The sequence below is a fragment of the Perca flavescens genome, chromosome 21 (assembly GCF_004354835.1).
Source record: "Perca flavescens isolate YP-PL-M2 chromosome 21, PFLA_1.0, whole genome shotgun sequence".
Lineage (NCBI taxonomy): Eukaryota > Metazoa > Chordata > Actinopteri > Perciformes > Percidae > Perca > Perca flavescens.
In genome coordinates, this window is record NC_041351.1 from 7,546,862 (window position 1) to 7,568,938 (window position 22,077).

Below are 22,077 nucleotides of genomic sequence, written 5' to 3' on the forward strand. Positions count from 1 at the left end.
GTTTTGTTACTTTTTACACTCTGGGTCTGAATGATAACCTTAAACTAAAACCTTACATTTGATATTCAAGTGAAACACAATCTCCTCCAAAAGTACTGTACTTGAGTGGATATACTTAGTTACCCCCCATCATTGGCAATTCATGTTATTCATATAACTACTTCTATTATAGTTTTAAGTTTTATGATTTATCCATTTATTTTTTTAACATATTTTGAGATGTATTTTGTGTATATATTAATGTTATTTATGTATTATTAATATATTTGTATTCACATGTAATTTATTTTGTAAAGTCTTTGGTAAATCTGTGTAGTTAGTCGGAACCATTTGAGAGGTGGGACGTGCTTCCGGAAGCTGTCAGCTGTGAACACCGCATCAACTGCAATGAGTTTTGAGTGGCCCTGGCAATACAATTTCCCACCGTTTTTTACGTGAGTCAAGTTTTTTCTGAACCACATTTAAAACATGTATCAACTCTGCTTATTAGCCTCTATTGTTTATTTGATATTGAATCGAAGTGTGTTGTTTTGAGAGCTAACACCATGTTAGCCGGCGCTACCTGGCTACACGAAACACATTGCTAGGGAAGTGGATTTATTTTGCACCTATACTGGCTTTCTAACGTGTATGTAACCGCTCCACTTGTCGACTCGTTAAGCCCCCACTGCATATGAATATTCATAAACATCAACATCTGGTTAATTAACGCTGGTGTGCGCAAGTTCGGAGAATGAATTTAGCTGTTAGCTGACAGCCAACACTGCTTCAATTTACATGCCCACCAACTATTGAACAGTGTTACAGCCAATTGTGTTTGTTACCCATCAGATTCTGTGACCTGATTAACAGTGGTTTGGTATGTATAACACGCTATATTTTAATAGCTGTTACTAGAATGTGTGACCTTACAGCTATAAATGGCGTCATACATTTTGCTAAGAAGAATACCGACCGCTGAGTATTAAGATAGCAGTAGTGTATAGATGTGTCCGTAAAGCACTGACATCTCAGCTGACAGTATTTGGTCAGCACATCAGTCTTTTTCCTGTAGCACATCGTCCAGGGTGACTCGAGAAAAAAACATCTACCAAAACCCTCAGTGCGGAAATTCCTGTAAAACGAAATTAAATCACTGCCAATGTTTTAAAGTGTGTTGTTGTGGCCGGGTTGAATCAGTGGGTAGAGAAGGCGCACATATAATTAGAGGTTTATGCCGCTACGCAGAGGTCCACTCTTCGAATCCGACCTGTGAAAATGTCCTGCATGTCTTCCCCCTCTCTATCCCCTTTCTCACCTAGCTGTCCTGTCAAATAAAGGCGGAAAAGCCCAAAAAAATTATCTTTAAAGTGTGTTGTTGACTTTATTGTTATATGGTCACTTTTCTTCAGAAATGCTGATTATTCTGTGTAAATTATCATAAAATAGATTAGCAGGGCTCAAGCATGACGTGGTGATTATTGAACATCTCCTTCCCAAATGTAATAAACCATTGGTGTTAATCTTCTGTAACAGCCTCCACTCTTTTGGGAAGGTTTTCCACCAGGCAGGGAGTTGCTCCCATTCGGCAACGACAGCGTTATTGAGGTCCAGTGCTGATGTTGGGTGATTAGGTCTGGCTCACAGTCTGTGTTTCAGTTCATCCCAAAGGTTAAGGGCCAGGGCTCTGTGCGGGCCAGGCAGGTTCTTCCACACCAAATGGACCTGGTTCTGTGCAACAGGAATATAGGCCTTCCACAAACTGCTGGACAAAACAGGAAGCACACTATTGTCAGAAATATCATTGTATGCCATACAATTAAGATTTTAACATTAAGACACCAAACCAAAAGTAAAAAAATAGTTAATTGTATATATGTATGTGTATATGTGTATATATATATATATATATATATATATATATATATATATATATATATATATATATATATATATATATATATATATATATATGTGTGTGTGTGTGTGTATATGGATCCAGATATTCACAAAACACACAGAGACATGCAGAAAGAATAAAAAAAGTCAAATAAACTATAAATAGCATATAACGTGAACAAGCTCTCACAGTAAAGCCTAACACACAAGATGAAAGCTTCTCTGTCAGGTTAAATATATAGGCTATATTTTTAGGGAACTTTACAAAATAGATTGTATCTTGTTTCGTGTGTGCTTTGCCGTTGGTTTACTGTTTACCTTGTGGTGACATCTTTTGCTCATCTCTTTGTGGACAGGCTACAGCCCAATGTTGAAACAAGACAGAAACAGCTGGCGGCATGGTGTTCCCTGGCTCTGTCTTATTGCCGGCATCACAAGCTCTACACCCTGGATGTCATGGAGGCTCAGGAAAGCCCCGTGTTCAACAACAAGAAGATAGAACGTATCCTAACAGTCCACCTGTGGATCCAAGATCCTAAAATACCAGTTTCATGTTTGCAGGATTAACATGGATTGCTAGTCAAGGGTTTATAGGAGGTCTCCTTCATTGGGACATACAATTACACTTTAACCATTGGGTATTGGTATTGAATTAAATTCAGGGATGGTTTTAAATGTTTTTTTAGTACAATGCCACCTCAGTAGCTGCTCTCCACTCAGCTGAAGTGGCCCGTGTTGAATTAGTCGCTTTACTTTGAGGTTCTTTTCTTTATTTTGGTGAATATAAGTTTCTCATATCGTCGTCGCTGAACCTATCTTACCCCCATAAGTCAGTGTTCCTGGTGTTACTGGAGTTAAAGGGGAACTCCTCAGATTTCACACATCATTGTCTAAGGGGGAAAAATCTGGGCGGTGTGGAGTTAGAAAGAAGTGAGCTTATCTGACCCCTGTAGCCCGCTACTCATCTCTGCTTGAGGCTAGCATCTCGAGGCTACATGATCTGCTACCAGCATAACACATCTGAATCTTGTTCAAGTTGCATTGTGGGTAATGTAGGCTGCAGGTTTTGACAAGGAAGCAGAATGTGTGCATTAAAAGCAAGTATATCTCTGGTTATTCTGCATCGATTTTTAACCTTTTTAAAAAAAAAAAAAAAAAAAAAACTTTCCATTGTAAGTTACAGTGTTATAGGGCCACAATGCTAAATTGGCAGAGTGCTTTTTGAAGAAAGTTATGTATTTTCTTAAAGCTATAGTGCATAGTTTCTGCCGCTCCCCATGAGGAATTCTAAGTAATGACAACAAAACTGTAGGCGTGTCCACATGACACAAGCAATCTTCTGAACACAGCCATACTGAGAAATACAGAGAGAGTTGTCTGGAGCTGATAGTCATAATTAGCTTTGTAGCAACTCATTTGGCATGGCTTGAATGTAATGGCAAATAGTTACGCACTAAAGCTTTAATTTGCCCATTTATGCTCTGAGAGCAAAATGAGACGTTTCAAACTAGCTTCAAGACATTGATTGTACTCCTATACATTTGTTCCTTTTGGTTTGCCCTTAACTGTATTCCAGGAAAACTGTCAATGGAAGCAATTCAAATTGTGTTTGAGGAATTGCGGAAAAAAGGTACATTTTGTTGTAGATGTTGAGATCTCAGTGTTGAGATTAAGAATATACAGTATATGTCATTGTCTCAAATTCATTTCAGCAGTAATAAACATTTGTTGTTATCATTGTGTCGTCTGACCTCAGGGAACCTTGACTGGTTGGACAAAAACAAGTCTCGGTGTTTAGTCATGTGGAGACGACCGGAGGAATGGGGAAAGTTAATATACCAGTGGGTGAGTCATCACACTTAAGACACATACTGTATAGTGTTTCTGCTATATACATTTAGCAATGGCGACCTGTCCCTGCTTAAATGTTGCCGCTACTGCTTTAGAATTTTATTTATTATTTATTTATTTTCGGGCATTTCTGCCTTTATTTGATCGGAAAGCTGAGATATGAAAGGGGAGAGGGGGGGACATGCAGGAAACCGTCTCAGGTCGGACTCGAGCCCTGGACATTCTGCGTCGAAGAACAAACCTCTATGTATGTGCGCCCGCTCTTCCAACTGAGCTAACCGGCGAGCTTTAGAATTTTATAAAATGCTACATGTCGCAATTACACCACTCTGGGTTACAGTCGGCTTTCTGCAATAACCTGATTTCTTAAATGTCCTATAAATGAGAGACGAGTTTCTGTAATCAGGATTTTTTTATTTCCTATCATGTGCAATCATACATTATACAGTCAGTTTTCAGAGACACAACACAGTCATAAATGTCTTAGGAGGCAGTCAGTGGATTTTGGCATCTTCTCAATGTCCACAAAAGAAAAGAAAAAAACACTGTCCTAGCTCTGTCCTCGAATGTGAGAGGAAAACAGTTGTTATTAATTCAGATTTTCTCAGAGTGACCATTATTCTGTTCTCTATCACTTCAGGTTTCCAAAAACGGGATGGTTAACTCTGTGTTTACACTTTATGAGTTGTCCAATGGGGACGACACAGAAGGTGAAGGTATGGCCCCATTTAAAATGTTAAGATGAATCGGCATGATTAAATGTAATCAGGTAGAGAAAGCATATGTTATCTTTTATATCATTTTTCTACCCTGAAATGATTCAGTCATGTGTTTCTCATTTTAAGCACCTTATCACTTTGTTTGGCTGTATAAATAGTTCATTACTCTTATTGCAGCATCTGACAATATCCGTATCATCTGTTTCTCCAGAGTTCCACGGTTTAGAAGAGTGGATGCTGCTGCGCTCGTTGCAGGCTTTACAAACCGACGGCAAAGCAGAGATCATTACCATGGATGATGGAAAAGGGGTCAAATTCTTCTGAAACGGTGCTGGAATCACACACACTCTGTCTGGGAGCCCTCATACTGTACCTCACAGGCAAATTTTAACATTTAGCTATTTAAGGCTTTACACCTCAATGCCCAGCACAGAGGATGCCGGTCCTGCAATTGTTGTTGCCTTTTGGTTCGTTCAAAACCTTTTCTTATTGGAAGAGAACCAATATAATTTCTAGGTGTTTGGGAGAAAAGAGCATTTGAGGTGACACTGTGTTTAAAGTAGTCACAGGTAACATTTGTTGCCATATAAACATGCAATGGGCCTTTCAGGGGACTAAGTACTATCATGTCTGAATACTCCTAGGGAAAATGTCTCCCCACCAGCTGTAACTTTACACTTTTTACATTGTAAATACGACTAGTTTTATCCCTGTTAACAAATTTCCTCTGTATAATTAGCTCTGGACCTTTTGCTCTGCTGTTGCTCCTCTGTTTCAAACAGACATCCCAAAGAAATTCCCAGAATGCAACACCAGGGGGACTTTTTGTTTTCAGAATAAATGCTTTCAGTAGGGGAAGCAACACAGAGACTCAGACCACCAGTCCTGGCTCGACTCATCTGAGTGTAATAATAGTGGACTTCATGTACAGATTGCTGTCATCCTATTATTGTGCAGTAGCTACTGTGACACTCCTGTTATACTCTCTGTCTTTATTCAACTTTCTTTTTTTCATATCCTGTAGGAAAATAAATTAGAAGTTTGCTAAATGTGCTTCCTTTTTGTTTCTCTAAAATGTCTTGAGATCTTGTGTAAAACATGAATGATGACGTTAACCAGACGTGCAGAGTTGCACCACACTGATGGAGATGTTAAGCTCTACTTTGTGCCTGCAGCTGTACTGAATGGATGGTCCCACTCGCATCATGTGTTGCGTGTGTTCCTGCCTGTGGGCATGATACAGCTCTAGGGAATTCTGTGTGTTTCCGATAACAGCCAGTGTGTGTGTGTGTGTGTGTGTGTGTGTGTGTGTGTGTGTGTGTGTGTGTGTGTGTGTGTGTGTGTGTGTGTGTGTGTGTGTGTGTGTGTGTGTGTGTGTGTGTGTGTGTGTGTGTGTGTGTGTGTGTGTGTGTGTGTGTGTGTGTGTGTGTGTGTGTGTGTGTGTGCACTTGTGGGACAGGTGGGCCAAGTGTGGCCTTGGCTGATAAAGGTGTCCCGTTTCAGCAGCAGTAACCTCTCTCCGTGGTGTGGCTCCCCCTGCAGGTTAGGTTCCCACGCTGCACGTTCAACCCCATCCCCTCCTGCGCTGCATATCTCTCTCATTCAGGTTAATCAAGCGAGGACAGACCGAGAGAAGCCTGTAGTAAAATGACTCATCGGTTGTATGTTCATTCAAAGAAACTAAAGAAGATATGTAAGTCGATGAGGGACTCATTAAAAGAGGCAGAGTCCTGCCGCTTACTGCGCACAGTGTGAGGTTAACAGTGGAATCACTATGCCAATTAATCAATACAAGGAAAAGTAGAAACAAAAGATTATAGATCCTCTGAAACACTGCCCTTCTTTCACATCTTATTCAACTCACAAAACGTCCCAAATTTAGATTCTAAAGATATTGCACTTCTTTTTGGACACCAATTACGCATAAGATGAAAAGAAAACCTACTGTCATGTTGGGGGTTTTAAAGAGTACTAGTTTGCAAACACTACTCCAATCCTACTGTACTCCCTCTGGATAGCGCGTCAAAGCTGCGAGGGGCGGAGTTAGTAGCGCACTGGCAGCGCACAAGACGCACAGCCCTCCGGAGCTCTGTTGATATAGGCAGCGCTGTCCTTTCACCGGAGGTTATGGCTGAGGACCTTGCAAAGAGAAGAGGACAACTCGGGTTATTTGAAAACTATGCGTTTATGTGAACTGTTTTACGCAGTGGCTGTGATGAGTAAGTAACCTACATGTCTCTTACTTTTCTGTTTTTTGTTAAGGCTACTTAGAGATATATACAATATTTCTACGGTTGACTAGAGCTACAGGTAGGCTCATAGAAATTCAGAGGTGTGTTTAATCTTGTCGTGTTTGGTCATGTTACCAGACCTGTTATTTTGTGGTCAGCCTTTGTTTAAAGTCACTGACATCATGGAAAAGTAACTTGGAACTTAATGTAATGGTACTCTATTGTCCTAATGCCATCTCCAAATTTAGGCTCCAAATCAAACAGGCGTTGAACCTGCTACAATGTCACATGCACAGGTTGAGATACCACGCGGTTTCCCAGGCCTCTCTGTGGATATGACTGACGACTGCTTATACCGGGTCCCATCCGTGCTGAGGACGCACGGTTTGGGCGCACGAAGAAACTCTTATGGGCTGCAAAAGATTAGCATGGACATTGATTCGCCGCTATACAGCGGCGTTCTTTCCAAAGCCTTGTCCTGGTCAGCTGAGAATATCCCAACACTGACCGAGTCCAGAGCAGAAGATGAAAAAATCGACTCTCCGCCGTCGCCTTCCCCTGTTTCCAGCCCGGGCACCAGCTCCAACACGCCCCCCAGCAGCCAGGAGCCCGACGCCGGATCTCTCACAGGGAACTGGGATCCCGTACCGAGATCCATTGCTCAGGACGCCAGCTCAGAGTCTGACAATGAACTTCAAAACAAACCACACAAAACTTTGTCCCGCATCACGTCTGATAGTCAGTGGCAGCAGGAGCAGGAAGAGAAAGAGGACGTGGAGACCAAAGCGGTGGCAACCTCGCCTGATGGAAGATACCTTAAATTCAACATAGAGATCGGAAGGGGATCTTTCAAGACGGTCTATAAAGGACTGGACACAGAGACAACAGTGGAGGTTGCATGGTGTGAGCTACAGGTAGGATGGCTTCTTTTTTTTTCTATTTCACTGTAGATCAAAACTGTAAAGTTGCCAATTCGGGATGTAAAGGTGCATTCAGGAGTTCATCAGCACACATTTAATGTTGTTTAAATGATAATAATGGATTTGTATCTGCTATTTGAATATCTGGATGGTTGCTGATGAAATAATTGATAACATGATAAATCAGGGTTTAATTTGTTTAAACAGTCAAAAAAGAATTCCATTGTTGTACACCTGATTGCACTGGTTTTCAGCCAGAGTTTATGCTGGACACACTGCAGCATATCTTCCTTTCTCTCACTAAGCAACAAACCTTGAGTACAGAGGCTGATACTTTCCCTGCTGTTCTACCCCACTCAGCTCTAATCTCCCCCACCCCCTCACCACCCCCTCAGCCTCAGGTCACCAGAGTTGATGTGAAGCAGCTAATCTAATGATTATTATTCCTTGTTGACCTTGAGCTGGGCTGTGTCAGGCCCATCCATGGCAACCCATCCTGTCAGCAGTCAGCTCCAACTGAACCACGCCGCCTGCCATGATCCCCTCTTAATCTCTGTTTTTTATTGAACAACCAGTGACACCAAGGCCAGCTCTGTGGACGGCTCTCGCCCAAAACTAGAAAGAGCCGAGAGTCAATAGATAATTTATATTCAGCTCTGATGATCTGCCGTCGGTATTTGTGTGTGATAATAGTTCCATTTGGGCTTTGAAACGTTCCCTTCCTGTGAAGCAAGACTAAGAGATCTGAGACCTCTAATGTCTGGCTCACGTGTAGCATGTAAACATCACAAGTAAAACAGAGCAATCGCAGTTTCACACACACTATTTCTGCCTGTCCAGTCTGATGAAAACACATAGAGGGGTCAGTAAGTTTGTCTTATGCCACAGTGTTTGGCATGCAGGCACCAAACAGCATGGGGAGCAGCTGCCACTCTTCTTGCTTACATGGTTTGATAGCACAGTGCCGGATTTAAAGATTTAAGTCCACGGTACATTTGCTGTTGTGTGTGACGTGCATTGGTATCGGTATCTGGCACTCACAAGAGTCTTCTTAGGTGCGAAGATGTGCGATGTGTGATGTTAAACTCTTTGCCACTGATATTGGACTACATACCCACTGTCAACAATCACTTTTATTCTGACCAGTCCAATCGTAAAGCTATTGGAAGTTGTTCTAAGACATTTAAAGAACCTTCTCTCGCTGCTCAATATAAACGATGCACAGAGGTATTCTTTGTCTTGCGTGCGTTGCGTTACACAGGGCAAAGTCAATCTGCCCCCGGGGCTCAAGCTCCAACACCAGCAGGTTGGGACTTCTGTTTCAAGATCCCACCTGTCAGTTCACAAAACAGGTGTCTTGTTGTTTGAGGAAGGTAGAAACTTTGAGAAGCACAGATGTCCTTTTTCCTGCACTATTACAACTGTTTCACACCCTTTTTAAGTCAAACACAAGCGGTGGTCCGTCAGTATTTGTGGTGTGACTTCCAAAGCATTCCCTTTTGCTTTTAACTTTTGTGGAGTGGAAAGTGCAACACATTGTGTTGCGGTTCTTTGGCCGTGGGCCATATTGGAAACAAGCATGCCATTTCATCTCTTTACTGAAGACATGAGCCCAGTTAAGCTCCTTAATCGCTCCTAATAAGCTTAAAGGTGGCCATTGTTATTATGGATACTGTTGTGATAAGTTAACCTCAAAGACACAGGCTCAGCCGCAGCCGCTTTTCACCACCCCGTCCTCCCCATGTGCAACTGAATGTTTAACTGAACACAAAAGCTTGCTGTTGGTGGCTAAACACAATCACCTCTGTAATGTTGATGGAGTAGCAGTTGAAGGTGCGTCATTACAAGTCAGGTGGAAATGCCTTAAGCTGTTTTTAACTATGTGTTACAGAGCCTGAGCTGTAATCTGGAGGCAGTTAAGTTAAGTTCAGCTGTTGAGAATGTGAGAGGGGCTTCAAACAATGCTCTGCTTTACCTGATTCCCACTTATATTCAATTAGTCGTAGTTTTTACTGAGACACTCAAAGGTGTTCTCCGGTGTGCAGTATATTGTTAGTTTTGTTACAGTAAACACAGGTCTGTCTGGGCGGTGTCCACAGTAACCTTTTCTGCCAGCAAAACAAAAAGTAAATAATACATTTATATTCTTTCATGACTTGCAACACCAATGTTCTGCCCACGCCAGTTTAAAATACAAGACTCACATCATAACCTCTGCCAACTAATATCAAGACTATATTACAAGAGAAAACTAATCAGAGCTCCTTTAAACATCTCTATCTATCTATCTATCTATCTATCTATCTATCTATCTATCTATCTATCTATCTATCTATCTATCTATCTATCTATCTATCTATCTATCTATCTATCTATCTATCTATCTCATAACATAAGACCAGTCTTGGGTTTAAACTTCGCTGATATACACTAAATAAAGGGTGCAGGTACTTTTCAATTTTATTCTCGTATCCCTCACCTATTCCTACCAGCGTTTTGTTGATGTATGCATATATTTATATTGCCACTAACACGCACACATATTGTTATACTCTGATAAAATGATAATAGACTGAGTGCTATCAATTTCTCAGCAAATGTTAGTTTTTGACACATATACCAGCACCAGCTTATATAGTGATATATGATAAAAACACAAGAAATGACAGTACAGACAGTATGTATGAGTTAATTCCGAAACAGTGTTCCAATTAAAAAGAACAACTGACAGATTTTAGGCGTTATCTCAGGCTTTAGAAAACATTGATCGACATTTTTCACCCTTTTTATTACATTTTATAAACCAAACAACTAATTGATTAATTGAGAAAATGAAAATAACCGTTAGTTGCAGCCCTACTTGAGAGCTGATTCTTTTGGTTGCCATACCTTACACATTTTGATTATCTGATGTTAACCATGTTACACAGTCCAAATAAAAAAAAAAAAAACATGTATTTCACAATGTACTGCAAGTATGCCTTGTATGAATAATATTATATTAATTACATTCTGTAAGGTTCTAGTGAAGTTTTCTAGTTTTCCTTTGATGTTGTTACTGTTGCTGCCTTCCCGTGCCTTGTTGTGTAAGAAAATGTATTCTAATCAGTTAGTCGCAACCCACATCTCCAATTTTTCGTCAATACAGATAGATAAATCGAATAATAAAGTAAAATAAAATTGCAATTCAGTCTGATTATCAAGCCGATTTTATCACACATTTCACAGTAATTAAGAAACTCTTGTGGAATCTGTTGTGAAATAACTTTATTAAGAACTTTAGAGCTTTAAAGACATGTTCCCTGTCAATTTAGAGCTGTTTCTAAAAGAAGCAAGGCACAAAGAAACCTTCCCAGGTGGTAGCTACCTAGCAAACCTTCCCCCACAGGCTCACAGGGGACTCAGGTGCCATATAGGCAACATAAACTTGGCTTTGATGGAAATGTAGAGGTGATCAAAAATGGATGAGCTATTGTATGGTCTCCTCCTGCTTTCATTCGATCTACACTGAGGCTGAAAGAGTTCACAACCTACTGCAATTGCTACTGTATGTCATTGTTATTGCTGCCCGCACAAAACTGCAACACATATGAAATCATGAGCGTTAAACTTCTATCCAGCATACAAGTAACTACACAGTGAGCTACTTAGTAACTGATAGGAATGAGTGCACTGTTGCACATGTCCTTTTTGGTGAGCCCCTAAAGGCCTTTTGTTGCGCAATACCTGAACTTATTCAAGGGCAGCTCCCAGCTAGTTCAGCCTCCAGTCTGCAGCAGACACTTTTATACTCTCCTGTTTCATTTTTAAACCCAAACCAACACACATTCATTAACCATGCTCTACTTCCACCACCACAGCGGCACGGCCACCTGTATTTACAGCACTATCTGTGTTTATGAGGGCCATGCCTAATGCTAGATCGCTGCAGAATCAAGTCTAGCATACAGTATCAGTTTAATTATAATGCTGAATGTGCAACTAGAGGCAACAGCAGGTAATTTTCATTGTTGTCATTGGTGAACCTCAGTACTGTTTGGTACTAACTGAAATGTGTCTTGAGCATCGAAAGATTTGTGACCTTGTTATTCAAATACAGTAGTTCCTCATTTAAATAACAATGTAGCCACTTTGAAAGTATAGTTCTGGCTTGGCTGCTTGTGTTTTGACATCATTTCAAGGAATAGTTTGACATTTTGTAAAATATACAGTGCTTATTTGCTTTCTTGTTAAGAGTTTGATGAGAAGATTAATACCAGTCTCATGTTTTTACCGTCTGCACTATTAATGAAGGAACTAATTCCCAACCCTTGTCGTCGTTCTGTTTCAGCACTTTGACGACTACATTCACTGATTCCACCTTCTCAAATGTAAAGAATTTGTGCATTTCCTAGTTTTATAGTCACGGCCAGTGTGTTATTAGCCTGTGGGGTCTATAAGGCCTCAAATAGCTTTGGATAATTGTTTCTGTTACTTATTAAGCAAAAATGTTAAACATTCACTGGTTCCAGCTTCTTAAATTTGAGTATTTGTTGTGTTGTTGTAAATATCCGATTGTTAGACGGACAAAAGAAGCGATTTGAAGGAGTCCCCTTGGGCTTTGAAAGGTTTTTATAGACTAAACAATCGAATCAAACCAAAAAATCAACATATTAATCTATAATAATAATAATAAGAATCATTAGTTTCAGCTCGACTCTAGTGTGTTTAAAAGTCTTAAGGAAACCGAGTTACCTAATGACAGAAGGAAGGAGGAGGAGTTATGATGGTGGAAGATTTGCATCACCCCTGCTGGATAAAAGTTGGAACAAATACTGTAGTTAAAGTGGGCTTACTGGTTAAAAAGAGCTGGAAGCTGCACTGTTTACGTTTGAGCTTAAAGTTTTAAAGCTCGCATAATGGCACCGGGTTAATTTAAAGCTGTAAAATCTTATAAACGTCTTGCGTTGAGGTGCAAGTTATGAGCTTAAACAACAAAGCATACATCTAGTTTCTGTTGCCTCTCTACTCATGCTTGCTTGGGCCTCATACAAGCCTGGCTATGTAACCTTTATCTGAATGTGGCTAGTGTTCAGTGACACAACCCAAGCTTTGGGCTTCCTATCAGTTTGACTGTGGCCAACATCAACAGTGTCTTTCCTCACGGGGCCCACGCTGCAGCAGGTTTCCAGCTTATCAGGGCCTGCCAATGTTCTCTGAGGAGAAGTCCTCGATGATAGCCTACATTTACAAATGGCAGCACGTCACTTTGACGTGAGGCCTGTTTGTTTGTTTGCTTTAGCTCTGCTCAGTCCTGACTGTGTCACCCATAAAACATGTACTGTACTAAATGTCCACTCATTTATTGGGGTGGCTGGGGCTGTTTAGTGTTTTGTACGTTTCTGTTGGAAACTAAACTTGCTTGTAGGTGTGAAGGTGAGCGTGAAATGTGTTTTTATATATGTCTTCGCCCACCCTCTTACCTAAACCATGCTGGAGGAGGCTGCAGCCCTGCTCAGTGGCCCTTAAAAGGATAAGAGGGTTGAGAAAATAGATTTGTGGATGCTACTAACTATGGGAACTACACCTAGAAGCCTTCAGTTGTCAAAGAGTTGAAGAATCAGTGTTGCTGAAGGCCATTCCTGTAGTCTTGCAAACTTAAATGCTAGTTTATTTGGTGTATTTAATTTAGTATAACATGTTTTTCCATGATACGTAGCTTATTAGTAGTGTATTTACTTTAGTAAAATATATTTAACGATAGCTATCTGCAATGCCTGTCCATATAAGATGAGTAAGATTTAATATTTGTAAAATGTATCATTTGTATGATTACTTATTATTCACTTTAAGAGTTGGAAAATATTAATCCAATAATGTGTTTACAATAGCATCTGTAATATTTGATTAATAGAAAGCTAAACACAATATCTTAGATAAGCCAGGTGAGTCAGGCTACAAACACAGTAAGCTGACTTTCTGTTGGTTTTTCTACATTATGTGAGACCTCAGCAAACATCCGGAATATTCTTTGAAATCATACCAGAATATGTAAAGATATTAGCGACTGAAAATGATAATAAGCCTCATCTGCCGCTTGTCATAATAATGAGAAAACTTAGTATTTTCATCCATCAGCAGTAAAAAGCTTCTCAACTGGAGTTACATGTAACTATGCCAGCCACAAACTGGGAACACTAAGGGGGAAAAAAACAGATTATAAACTGGTTCTCCTCCAACTTCCAGATGTAATGACTGAGCTATTGTACTCTTACGTACACAAGTTTGCTCCTGGCAAAGCTTCTGTCTATGCTGAGTCGCTGCTTTTTTTTCTTTTCTTTTTTTTTTTTTGGGATCCCTCTGGATCGATATTTCCTGTGAGAGATTTTAGCAAGTGGTCCAGATTTGTTTAAAGTTTTCCAGCTTCCAGTAATCGTGTACTGGTGACCCATATATTACACAATCACTGGCTCTGCATCTTGTTTTTCAAGCTTGATTTCTGACACCAGGCTTATCCTTTCAATATAACATCAATATCTATTCCTCTACAACAGGGGGTGGAAACCTTTTAATATACCATTTTTTAAAATTTTTCTTGTCAGCCTTAAGCCTGCCATCATCTATCAAGGTCGCTAAGGCAGTGCTATTTTTTTCTTCTTCTTTTGCATCACATTTTTTGAGGAAGGCAACAAGTACTAGTCAATCAGAGTCAGAGTAGGCGGGTCTTTGCAGAATGCGGATGGGGAAAAAGTAAATCAAACTACCGTTAATACCAGGCTGTGCTCCTCGGATTGAACATTTCCCAAAAACTCTCTTGCACACTTATTGCTAGTGTGCCAGCATGTGCCAACGGTGGCACGTGTGCCCAAGGTTACTCACCCCTACTCTAGAAGAATCTTTTGTGTTTACAGTAATCACATATTTCTCTGTCATATTTACTCCTTGAATATGTGTCTATGTCCTCCATGCCTATGTCACTTTCCTTTACTGGGACTTGCCCTTGACTCTCAGATTAGCTCCTAACCCTCTGTCTATCAATGCGTATCAAAAATATTACAATAACATTTATTTTACATTTTAGTTAACTTACCCCGGCGCATTCATAGCTACTTTTATTAACGTGCACCGTCCGTTAAATAAACCAATAAATTAGGAAATAAATATTTTAGAATCACACTTTCAATATCACATCTGTCACTGCATCTTCGCAGTATTGTGATGAGATGGTTTGGACACGTCGTTGATTGTAGCAGCAGTCACATGTCACATTTCAGACCGACTTTTTCTTTGGTCACCAAAGCTCACATTTTGACGTCGCTGGACTTGTCTCATAGTATGCACCAGGACAACTGTTCAGGGTTGATGTTAGGGCTGCAATACCCGTTAAATCTGCCAATTGATTGAACTGTCCACAAATGATCAGAAAATAGTGACAAATGTTCACCAGAATTGTTTGACCAACAACCAAAAACCCAAACATATTCTGAGTACAATGATTTAATACAGAGAAAAACCGCAAATCCCCATATTTCAGTTTGTTTAATTGAGAATTTAAATGATGAATTGGTTATCAAAATTGTTTCTGTCTATTGATTCATCTAGTTGACTTATTGACAAGTTGATGACCATCAGGTTTCTCTCGCGAGTGTCTACTGCAGATGGACAGCCCAATATTGTACATTGTATAGGGGGAAAACATCAGCTGTACACTTTGTAAATACCGCCTCTCTCCACAGTGTTTTTAGTATTGACAGTGTGTGACTGTACAGCCGTTCCTTTAGAGGAAAACATGTGGTCACCCTGCAGTTTGGGCCCTGGAGAGACACTGCTTCCTAAACAAACCAAAGACCTAAAGTTTTAAAAGCTGTTATGGCTCTGAGGCCATAGTTGGTAAGGGAAAAGAGTGCCCCACGGGGTCACCTCTGGTCATTTCTGAACCGACCATGTGTGTCAGAGCATGCAGGACGGAGGTGCCAGAGGTGTAAATGGGCTCTAGGTTGCGATGTGAGTCCTGGGATGAATTGGTGCACAGTAGGGGCTCAACCTGTTTGGGGTCCAGCAAGTTGCAATACAACAAACACCATTATGTGTTTTCTCAGTCAACAGAAAACATCAGTTAATCTTAGTTCACATTTATCTTCAACCTCTGTGGGTTTCTAAAGTAATTTTGACTCTTGAGTGAGCAGCCAGTCGAGGATTCATAAATCTTTAATTATGTTGCCTTCCTGTGACAAGGGCACGGCTTACATACCATCACTTCGTAAACTATATCCGGTCCTGGTTGCCAGTGGCACATGATATAACATACTTGTTTGTCAGTGTAACACTATGCAGCTGCACCCCTCCTGCAGCAAAGTGGAAATAAACTAGTTACCAGAAATAGTTTCAACATGTTTCATTTCAGTTTGAAAGACTTTCACAAAAACATCTATACAGAACATGATTATGAAGTGAATAAAAGAATTTTTCAATTCTTTCAAGGTATTTGGAATGTCAAGTATATTTATCAGCTTTATAAAAAGCAATAACAAAAAGGACAAAACAGCCCTGAGGATGGAAGCACCTTCTCTGTTTGCTGGCTGTTACTGAGATTTGGGTCATAACGTAAAACCTCAAAAGGCTTTGGCTCTAAGGCTCTCCTGGTCATATATCTCAGTCAAATAGTAGTTCCCAACAAAGCTGAGCATAAATTGTCCTGCTTGGAGAACCAGATGTGTGGAGCTTTCTGCATCAGGACAGATCAAACGGAGACAGCTTTGGTGACGTCCAGACCAGTGGCTCCCAACCTGGAGGTCAAGATACAGACTTTAGGGGGGGCGAGAGATGGTTTTCATTTATAAGCACAACCTTTGGGTTGCCCTTTGGTTAATGTTAATCCCAGCATGACACTTGATTTGTACCCTTCAAGAAAACATCCAATGGCCGGTTTGACTACTTTTTATTTATATTAATTAATGACTAACAAGCACTGTTTTTTTATTTTTTTTTTTTTTTTTTTTTTTTAAAGATTATTTTTTTTAGCTTTTCTGCCTTTTATTTGATAGGACAGCTATGTGAGAAAGGGGAGTGGGGGGAGAAACGCAGGAAATCGTCACAGGTCAGATTCGAACCTGGACCTCTGCGTCGAGGCATGAACCTCTCAGTATATGTGTGCCTGCTCTACCCACTGAGCCAACCCGGCCACAACAAGCATTGTTGAGGTGAGAAACCCGCAGGCATGTATTGATGGTTTATCAACATTTATTACCGCATTATTACCTCTGCCAAGGCGGTTATGTTTTTGATTCAGCTTGTTTGTCTGTCTGAAAAAAAAAAACTACTGTCCTGATTTTTGTGAAACTTTGTGGAAGGGTGTAACATGGGCCACACTTTGGAGTGAATTCTAATCACGGGGCAGATACATTAATTATTTTTCAATTGCATTGACATTGTGAGAGAGGTCTGCGCTCTCCGAGTGCTCTTCTAGTTTCCAAATAAAACTGTTATTTCACAAACTGGCAACCCAAACCTAGTTTGTATTAATTGCTTAGAACTAATCAATAAAGTATTCGCAACTGAATAATAATCCCACAATAAAACCAATGGATAGGTAAAGTTCTTCAGGCCTTTAGATTGATGATTGAAATTAAACAATCTTGAAGACCAAAAGTTTGGAAACCATTGGCCTAGACCTTCTTGTACTTTGTATTCTGCATTTCTTCTTTGACCGAACACCCAAGTAGACTTAAATTAACTATAAAAACATGTACAAATATTGTTACTGGCACCAGAAGATCTCCGCATTCTGCCCAGGAGGGATATTCCTTTTAAAACTTGTCAGATCTGTATTGTCATGAACTTGTTAAGGCCTGTAGTCTGTAGTAACGGTAGCATGGATAATAATTATCGTAAACATTTTAAAGTAATTATGCCTGAGGTCATTCTTATAATCATATTAGGAGTTTGAGTTCCATTCACTAACGTCAATGATTAGATGAAATCTGTGCACTAATAAAGGTAATTGTGAAGCGGTTGGAACATTATGGTTCATGTTGAGATCATAAAATATGATTGATGTCCTTTTTTAGTATGTAAAACGTGGCTGTTATGACCTCTAGAATGGTCATTCTTAGGAGGCCAATAACATAATACAAAGTAAAACGAGATAAATAATTTTTTAGAAGAATGATGTGAATTCATATACAATTGAATATTTACAGTCGAACATTATTATTTCAGTAGCAGTAAGTGATAAGAAAGGTTGTAAAGATGTGCGCATGCAGATGTTGCCTGGCCCGTTGACTCTTTATAAATGCACTAGACGTAACTGTGACGAAACATGACAGACTGCCTCGGAGTGCAGGAAGAGGAACAGCTAAATATATGTTGTTCATTTATGGAGAACTCTCATGTGACACTTTACTTGTAGATTGAATTCTCACACCGCTGCGAGGCTTTTCACAGTCATAACAGTAGAGTAAGTTACTAACAAGCAGCAGGGAAGCTGGTCAAATTGCAGAAACTTTCTCTATTTTTAGATTTTAGTGATTCAAATTGCTGATTTTTTTTTTGCTACCAATGATAAAACATGGTTTTAAAATTTGGTCATTAAAGAAAGCTTGTCGCCATATTTGTGCCTGAGTGCATAACCAAGATAAGACGACCAATGTTCTATATCGACGACATTTCATTTCCGGGATTGTTCAGGTGCCGCAGGAAATTCAGCGGGATGTCCCTCAGTTCGGCCGGATGTCCGTTACCTTCCACTTTCTTTGGTGTTGGCATTTTAAACTCCGGTGGATTTATGATGACTATGGTTAACTGCTCCTCAGATCTCTGCAGCTTAAATCCAGACAGCTAGCTAGACTATCTGTCCAATCTGAGTTTTCTGTTGCACGACTAAAACAACCTTTGAACGTACACGTTCCACCAAAACAAGTTCCTTCCAGAGGCTATTTTGCAGAGGCACCGTTGCTCCGTCCGGTGCTTAGCGCCGCCCAGAGACAATTGTGATTGGTTTAAAGAAATGCCAATAAAAAAAGATTACGTTTTTCTCCCATCCCGGAATGCTGTGTGGACTAGCCAGACCCTCCTGTGCAGCGCTGTGGAGGAAGGTCTAGCTATGCGAGTATACACGACCCATAACTGCTGTTTTTTGAGGACAAAACTCTTAAAAGCTGTATCCTCCAGACATCTTGTGATCTTTCTGTGGTTCGCTGGGTGTTTGTTCCATTCACACTCTTCTCTTCAAATGCCATTACATTGAGAGAACCGGCCATGTACATTCCCCTTTAGCAGTTTAAATCTTCCTTCCCTTGCATGGTTATTTGATCAGATTGAAGCACAAATGTCCTCTCGTCTCCATTTAACTTTGACCTGAGGTCAGTTTAAAAGTGTCACAGGTCAAACTGATCTTCAGACTGCATACCCACCACCAAGTTGAGTGTTAAAGTCGCAAAGGGGGCATTGCTTATGAATTATTGATGAATTATAGTGTGTGTGATCAGCCTGGGTAATTTCCTCAACGTCTTACTTACTGATATGCTAACATTTCAGCCATTGCAGTTTAAAATTTAATTCATTGGACACCTATAAGTAACTGTAGAATACGTCTGACATTTCCATTATCACAAGCTGCCATGTCAAAACATTGATACAATGCTTATACAGTGAAGGATGGAGGTGTTAGCGTGCAAGGAAAAAGTTACGAGTGACTGTAATTGCGCAATACAGTTCTCAGTTTGAAAGGCATGGGGATTATGTAAGAAGAAAGGTCTTAAATGACAGTAATACAACTGCAGAGCAGTTTATAGAAGACTGTTAACTGAGGTTTTAGTGAGTCACTAAAAGCAAACACCAGACAGGTTCAGAGATGTTAAGAATAACACAGTAAACACACTAAACATATAAGATCTCCCAGCTCTCAAACAAATCAACCTTAGTTTCTCAAACAAGGTGATGCAATACTTTCTGAGACAGCTCATACTCTACTATAGAGGACAACCTTGTAATTGTGCAAATATGCCAATAAAGGTTATTGCATATATCAATATATGTGTATTTATCGACCTCAACAAGTAACAAGAAGTAGCAGTACAAATATGCCAAAGGAGGTCATTTGGAAACAGTTTCTCCATTACATGCAGTAGTTTGACTACCAGAGAACACTGACATTGATGTTTCAACTGTTAAAATGTGGTCAACTAAATGAATAAATACTAACAGCCAAACTGTAATAGCGTTATCAGATTTTCTTTTAACTCCAGGCCGGCTATTAAATATATTCATATCTAGAAAAAGTATCTAGAGCCAGATGGAAAAGATTTGCTCGACAGGCTGCTTTTTTTTTCCTGTTGAAATACACGAGAGATAGTGTAATCCTGCATCTAGGTCTCTCTTATTAGTGCAGGTAATTAACTGGGCGCCACAAGTCAGGTCAGGTTGTTGGTGTGAGAGCAGCAAGTCAGAGGCTGGTCTGAGTCCTCAATCCTGATGAGATTAATGGCTAACCTCCCTCTGCCCGCTCCATTTACAGAACATGTCAGGTTTTCCTTGGAAGGAGCACACTGCCACCTCAGTTCTCACCTGCAAACATCTCAATGCAACACTGTACCAGTGTGAGTGCCTACGTGCGTGTTTATACAAAGTGTATGTCAGTCAAGACGGGTATGTCAGGCATGAGGTCAGACAGTGTTTTTTTTTCTTCACTCTTTGCCTTTGACCTTAATTCCAGATCTTGGTGAGCCAGTCGCCACCGCCTCCGAAGGGGTGCAGGTTATGTCCTGCCTCTCCCATCATCAAAAGGACTCTCTGGACTCTGGTCTTTGTCTGCAGGGCTCCTTACTGTCAGCATCTGGAACACAGGAGTTATGGCCTGTTAACAGCACTTTTAATAATAATAAGTTAACGACAGGAAGAAGAGTGGATGGGTTACCATTTAGTCTCTGAAAGGGTTCAAACAGAGGTCAAAAGGTAGATGGAAAAGTATGCCAGAGGAATGTGATTATTTCGGGAATTACACAAAAAACGTATGACTTGTGCTTTGGCATATTTTAAACATATTCTCTGTCAGCCTTGATCCCACAATGTCTAGCTATTATATCCGGCTGCTTCTCCGCAGCTACAACTAATTATTGTTTATATGATCTACTACTTCATCGTATTTTATCTATTGACCGATTCATTTTTTAGTCTATAAAATGTCAGAAAATAGTGATAAATGGCTATCACAGTTTTTCAGAGCCCTTTCCGTGACTTAAAGCAACACCAAAGATTCTTTTGTACCTTTAAAATAATGTTTCCAAAATCGTTTCAGTGGTTCATCAACTCGTAACAGGGTGAACGGCACTTCTGCATTCGCTTTACGGCCCTCTATCGACTATAACCACACCTTGCAAGTTTACCAGATCGGGTAGCGAATCTGTTAGTTCGAATGAGGCATACGACAGCGGTAATAGACAGTTCCACTTCCAACCTGTAGGGGGGACCGAAGAGGAAAAGTGCTTTGGTATTTTGTATTTGTATTTATTATAAGGATCCCCATTAGCTGATGCCTAGACGACCAGCTAGTCTTCCTGTGGTCCAAAACAACATTTAATCAGACAATATTAAAACATTTCATAACCTATACTGAAAATAAATAAAAAATTAACTAAATACCACTATCTGATTACAAAACTAAATAACAAAGAAGAAAAATTAAAATTAAATGAAAACAATAACAAACCAAGCAAATAGAGAAATAGCTTGAAAACAAAGTTATATATTACAGTATGTTACATGGCAAACATTAAGGTAGCTCACATTGAAATAGATGAAAATCTGATATTTTTTTCCCCACACAATCAGAAACCTCATGATAAAAAATTTAAATAAAATTTGTTGTTGCTTTAAAGGATTTATTCTTTAGTTTTCTTACTGTCAACAAATCCCCTGAAAGCCAACCGTGAATTGATCCTACTAAAAAGTATTACCCGTGTAGAAAAAGTCTGATTTATCTTATTCCTACGAGCCATAAAGCTTCATTTTTAAAAACGATTAAAATCACATAAATGAGCCATACTTTTGCACTGGGTGACATGTGCCTTCATTACAACATGTGCACTGTAGTTTATTTTAAATTAATCCCACATGCACTGCCCTGCTGCTGTCGTACTGTATAAATACTAACCAGAGCACCAAATGTCTGTTAATCCACGGATCACTGCTGAAAATAGTTCCCAACAAATGCATTACTTACTCCTGTATTGGTAACATTAGATAAAAACGATAGTGCCTAGCTGTTTAAGAAAATCACTATTATTATGACATATTTGTGACCTGTTGTACCAGATTTTTGTACTATAAAGAGACAGACTAAAACGTACTTGGTTTTGGAGTTTTTATCGGGTTAGATACTATACTTAACATCATTTTTAATGCAGATCCAAGGATTCAAGACATGGAAATGAAAAGCTGCATTGAAACCCCAGCTTCTAACCCTTAACACACATCCCTCAGGGCTATAAGTGCTATGAGTGA

General features: G+C 39.9%; 2 protein-coding genes across 4 annotated transcripts in view; both read left to right on the top strand.

Moving 5' to 3' along the window:
- The first annotated feature begins 315 nt into the window (after nt 1-315).
- vps25 (vacuolar protein sorting 25 homolog) lies at nt 316-5,497 on the top strand. The gene is made up of 6 exons (XM_028568037.1): nt 316-434; nt 2,235-2,380; nt 3,455-3,508; nt 3,635-3,723; nt 4,370-4,445; nt 4,660-5,497. The coding sequence occupies exons 1-6, from the start codon at nt 388-390 to the stop codon at nt 4,770-4,772; spliced, it is 525 nt and encodes a 174-aa protein (XP_028423838.1). The 5' UTR covers nt 316-387; the 3' UTR covers nt 4,773-5,497.
- Nucleotides 5,498-6,480: 983 nt separating this feature from the next.
- wnk4a (WNK lysine deficient protein kinase 4a) overlaps nt 6,481-22,077 on the top strand; it is a 45,514-nt gene continuing 29,917 nt past the window's right edge. For 2 of the 3 annotated variants that reach the window (XM_028568708.1, XM_028568710.1), the window contains exons 1-2: nt 6,481-6,667; nt 6,928-7,593. In XM_028568708.1, coding sequence (XP_028424509.1) covers nt 6,961-7,593 — 633 coding nt within the window. In that variant the 5' untranslated portion in view covers nt 6,481-6,667; nt 6,928-6,960. The remainder of the gene's footprint in view (nt 6,668-6,927; nt 7,594-22,077) is intronic. The other variant, XM_028568709.1, reaches the window with a different exon arrangement.

Excerpts from the sequence above, each read along its gene's own strand:
- vps25 (XM_028568037.1), top strand. The coding sequence starts at position 388 with ATGAGTTTTGAGTGGCCCTGGCAATACAATTTCCCACCGTTTTTTAC. Across the intron at positions 435-2,234 it reads AATTTCCCACCGTTTTTTAC|GCTACAGCCCAATGTTGAAA; the intron begins GTGAGTCAAGTT and ends CTTTGTGGACAG. Across the intron at positions 2,381-3,454 it reads CAACAACAAGAAGATAGAAC|GAAAACTGTCAATGGAAGCA; the intron begins GTATCCTAACAG and ends ACTGTATTCCAG.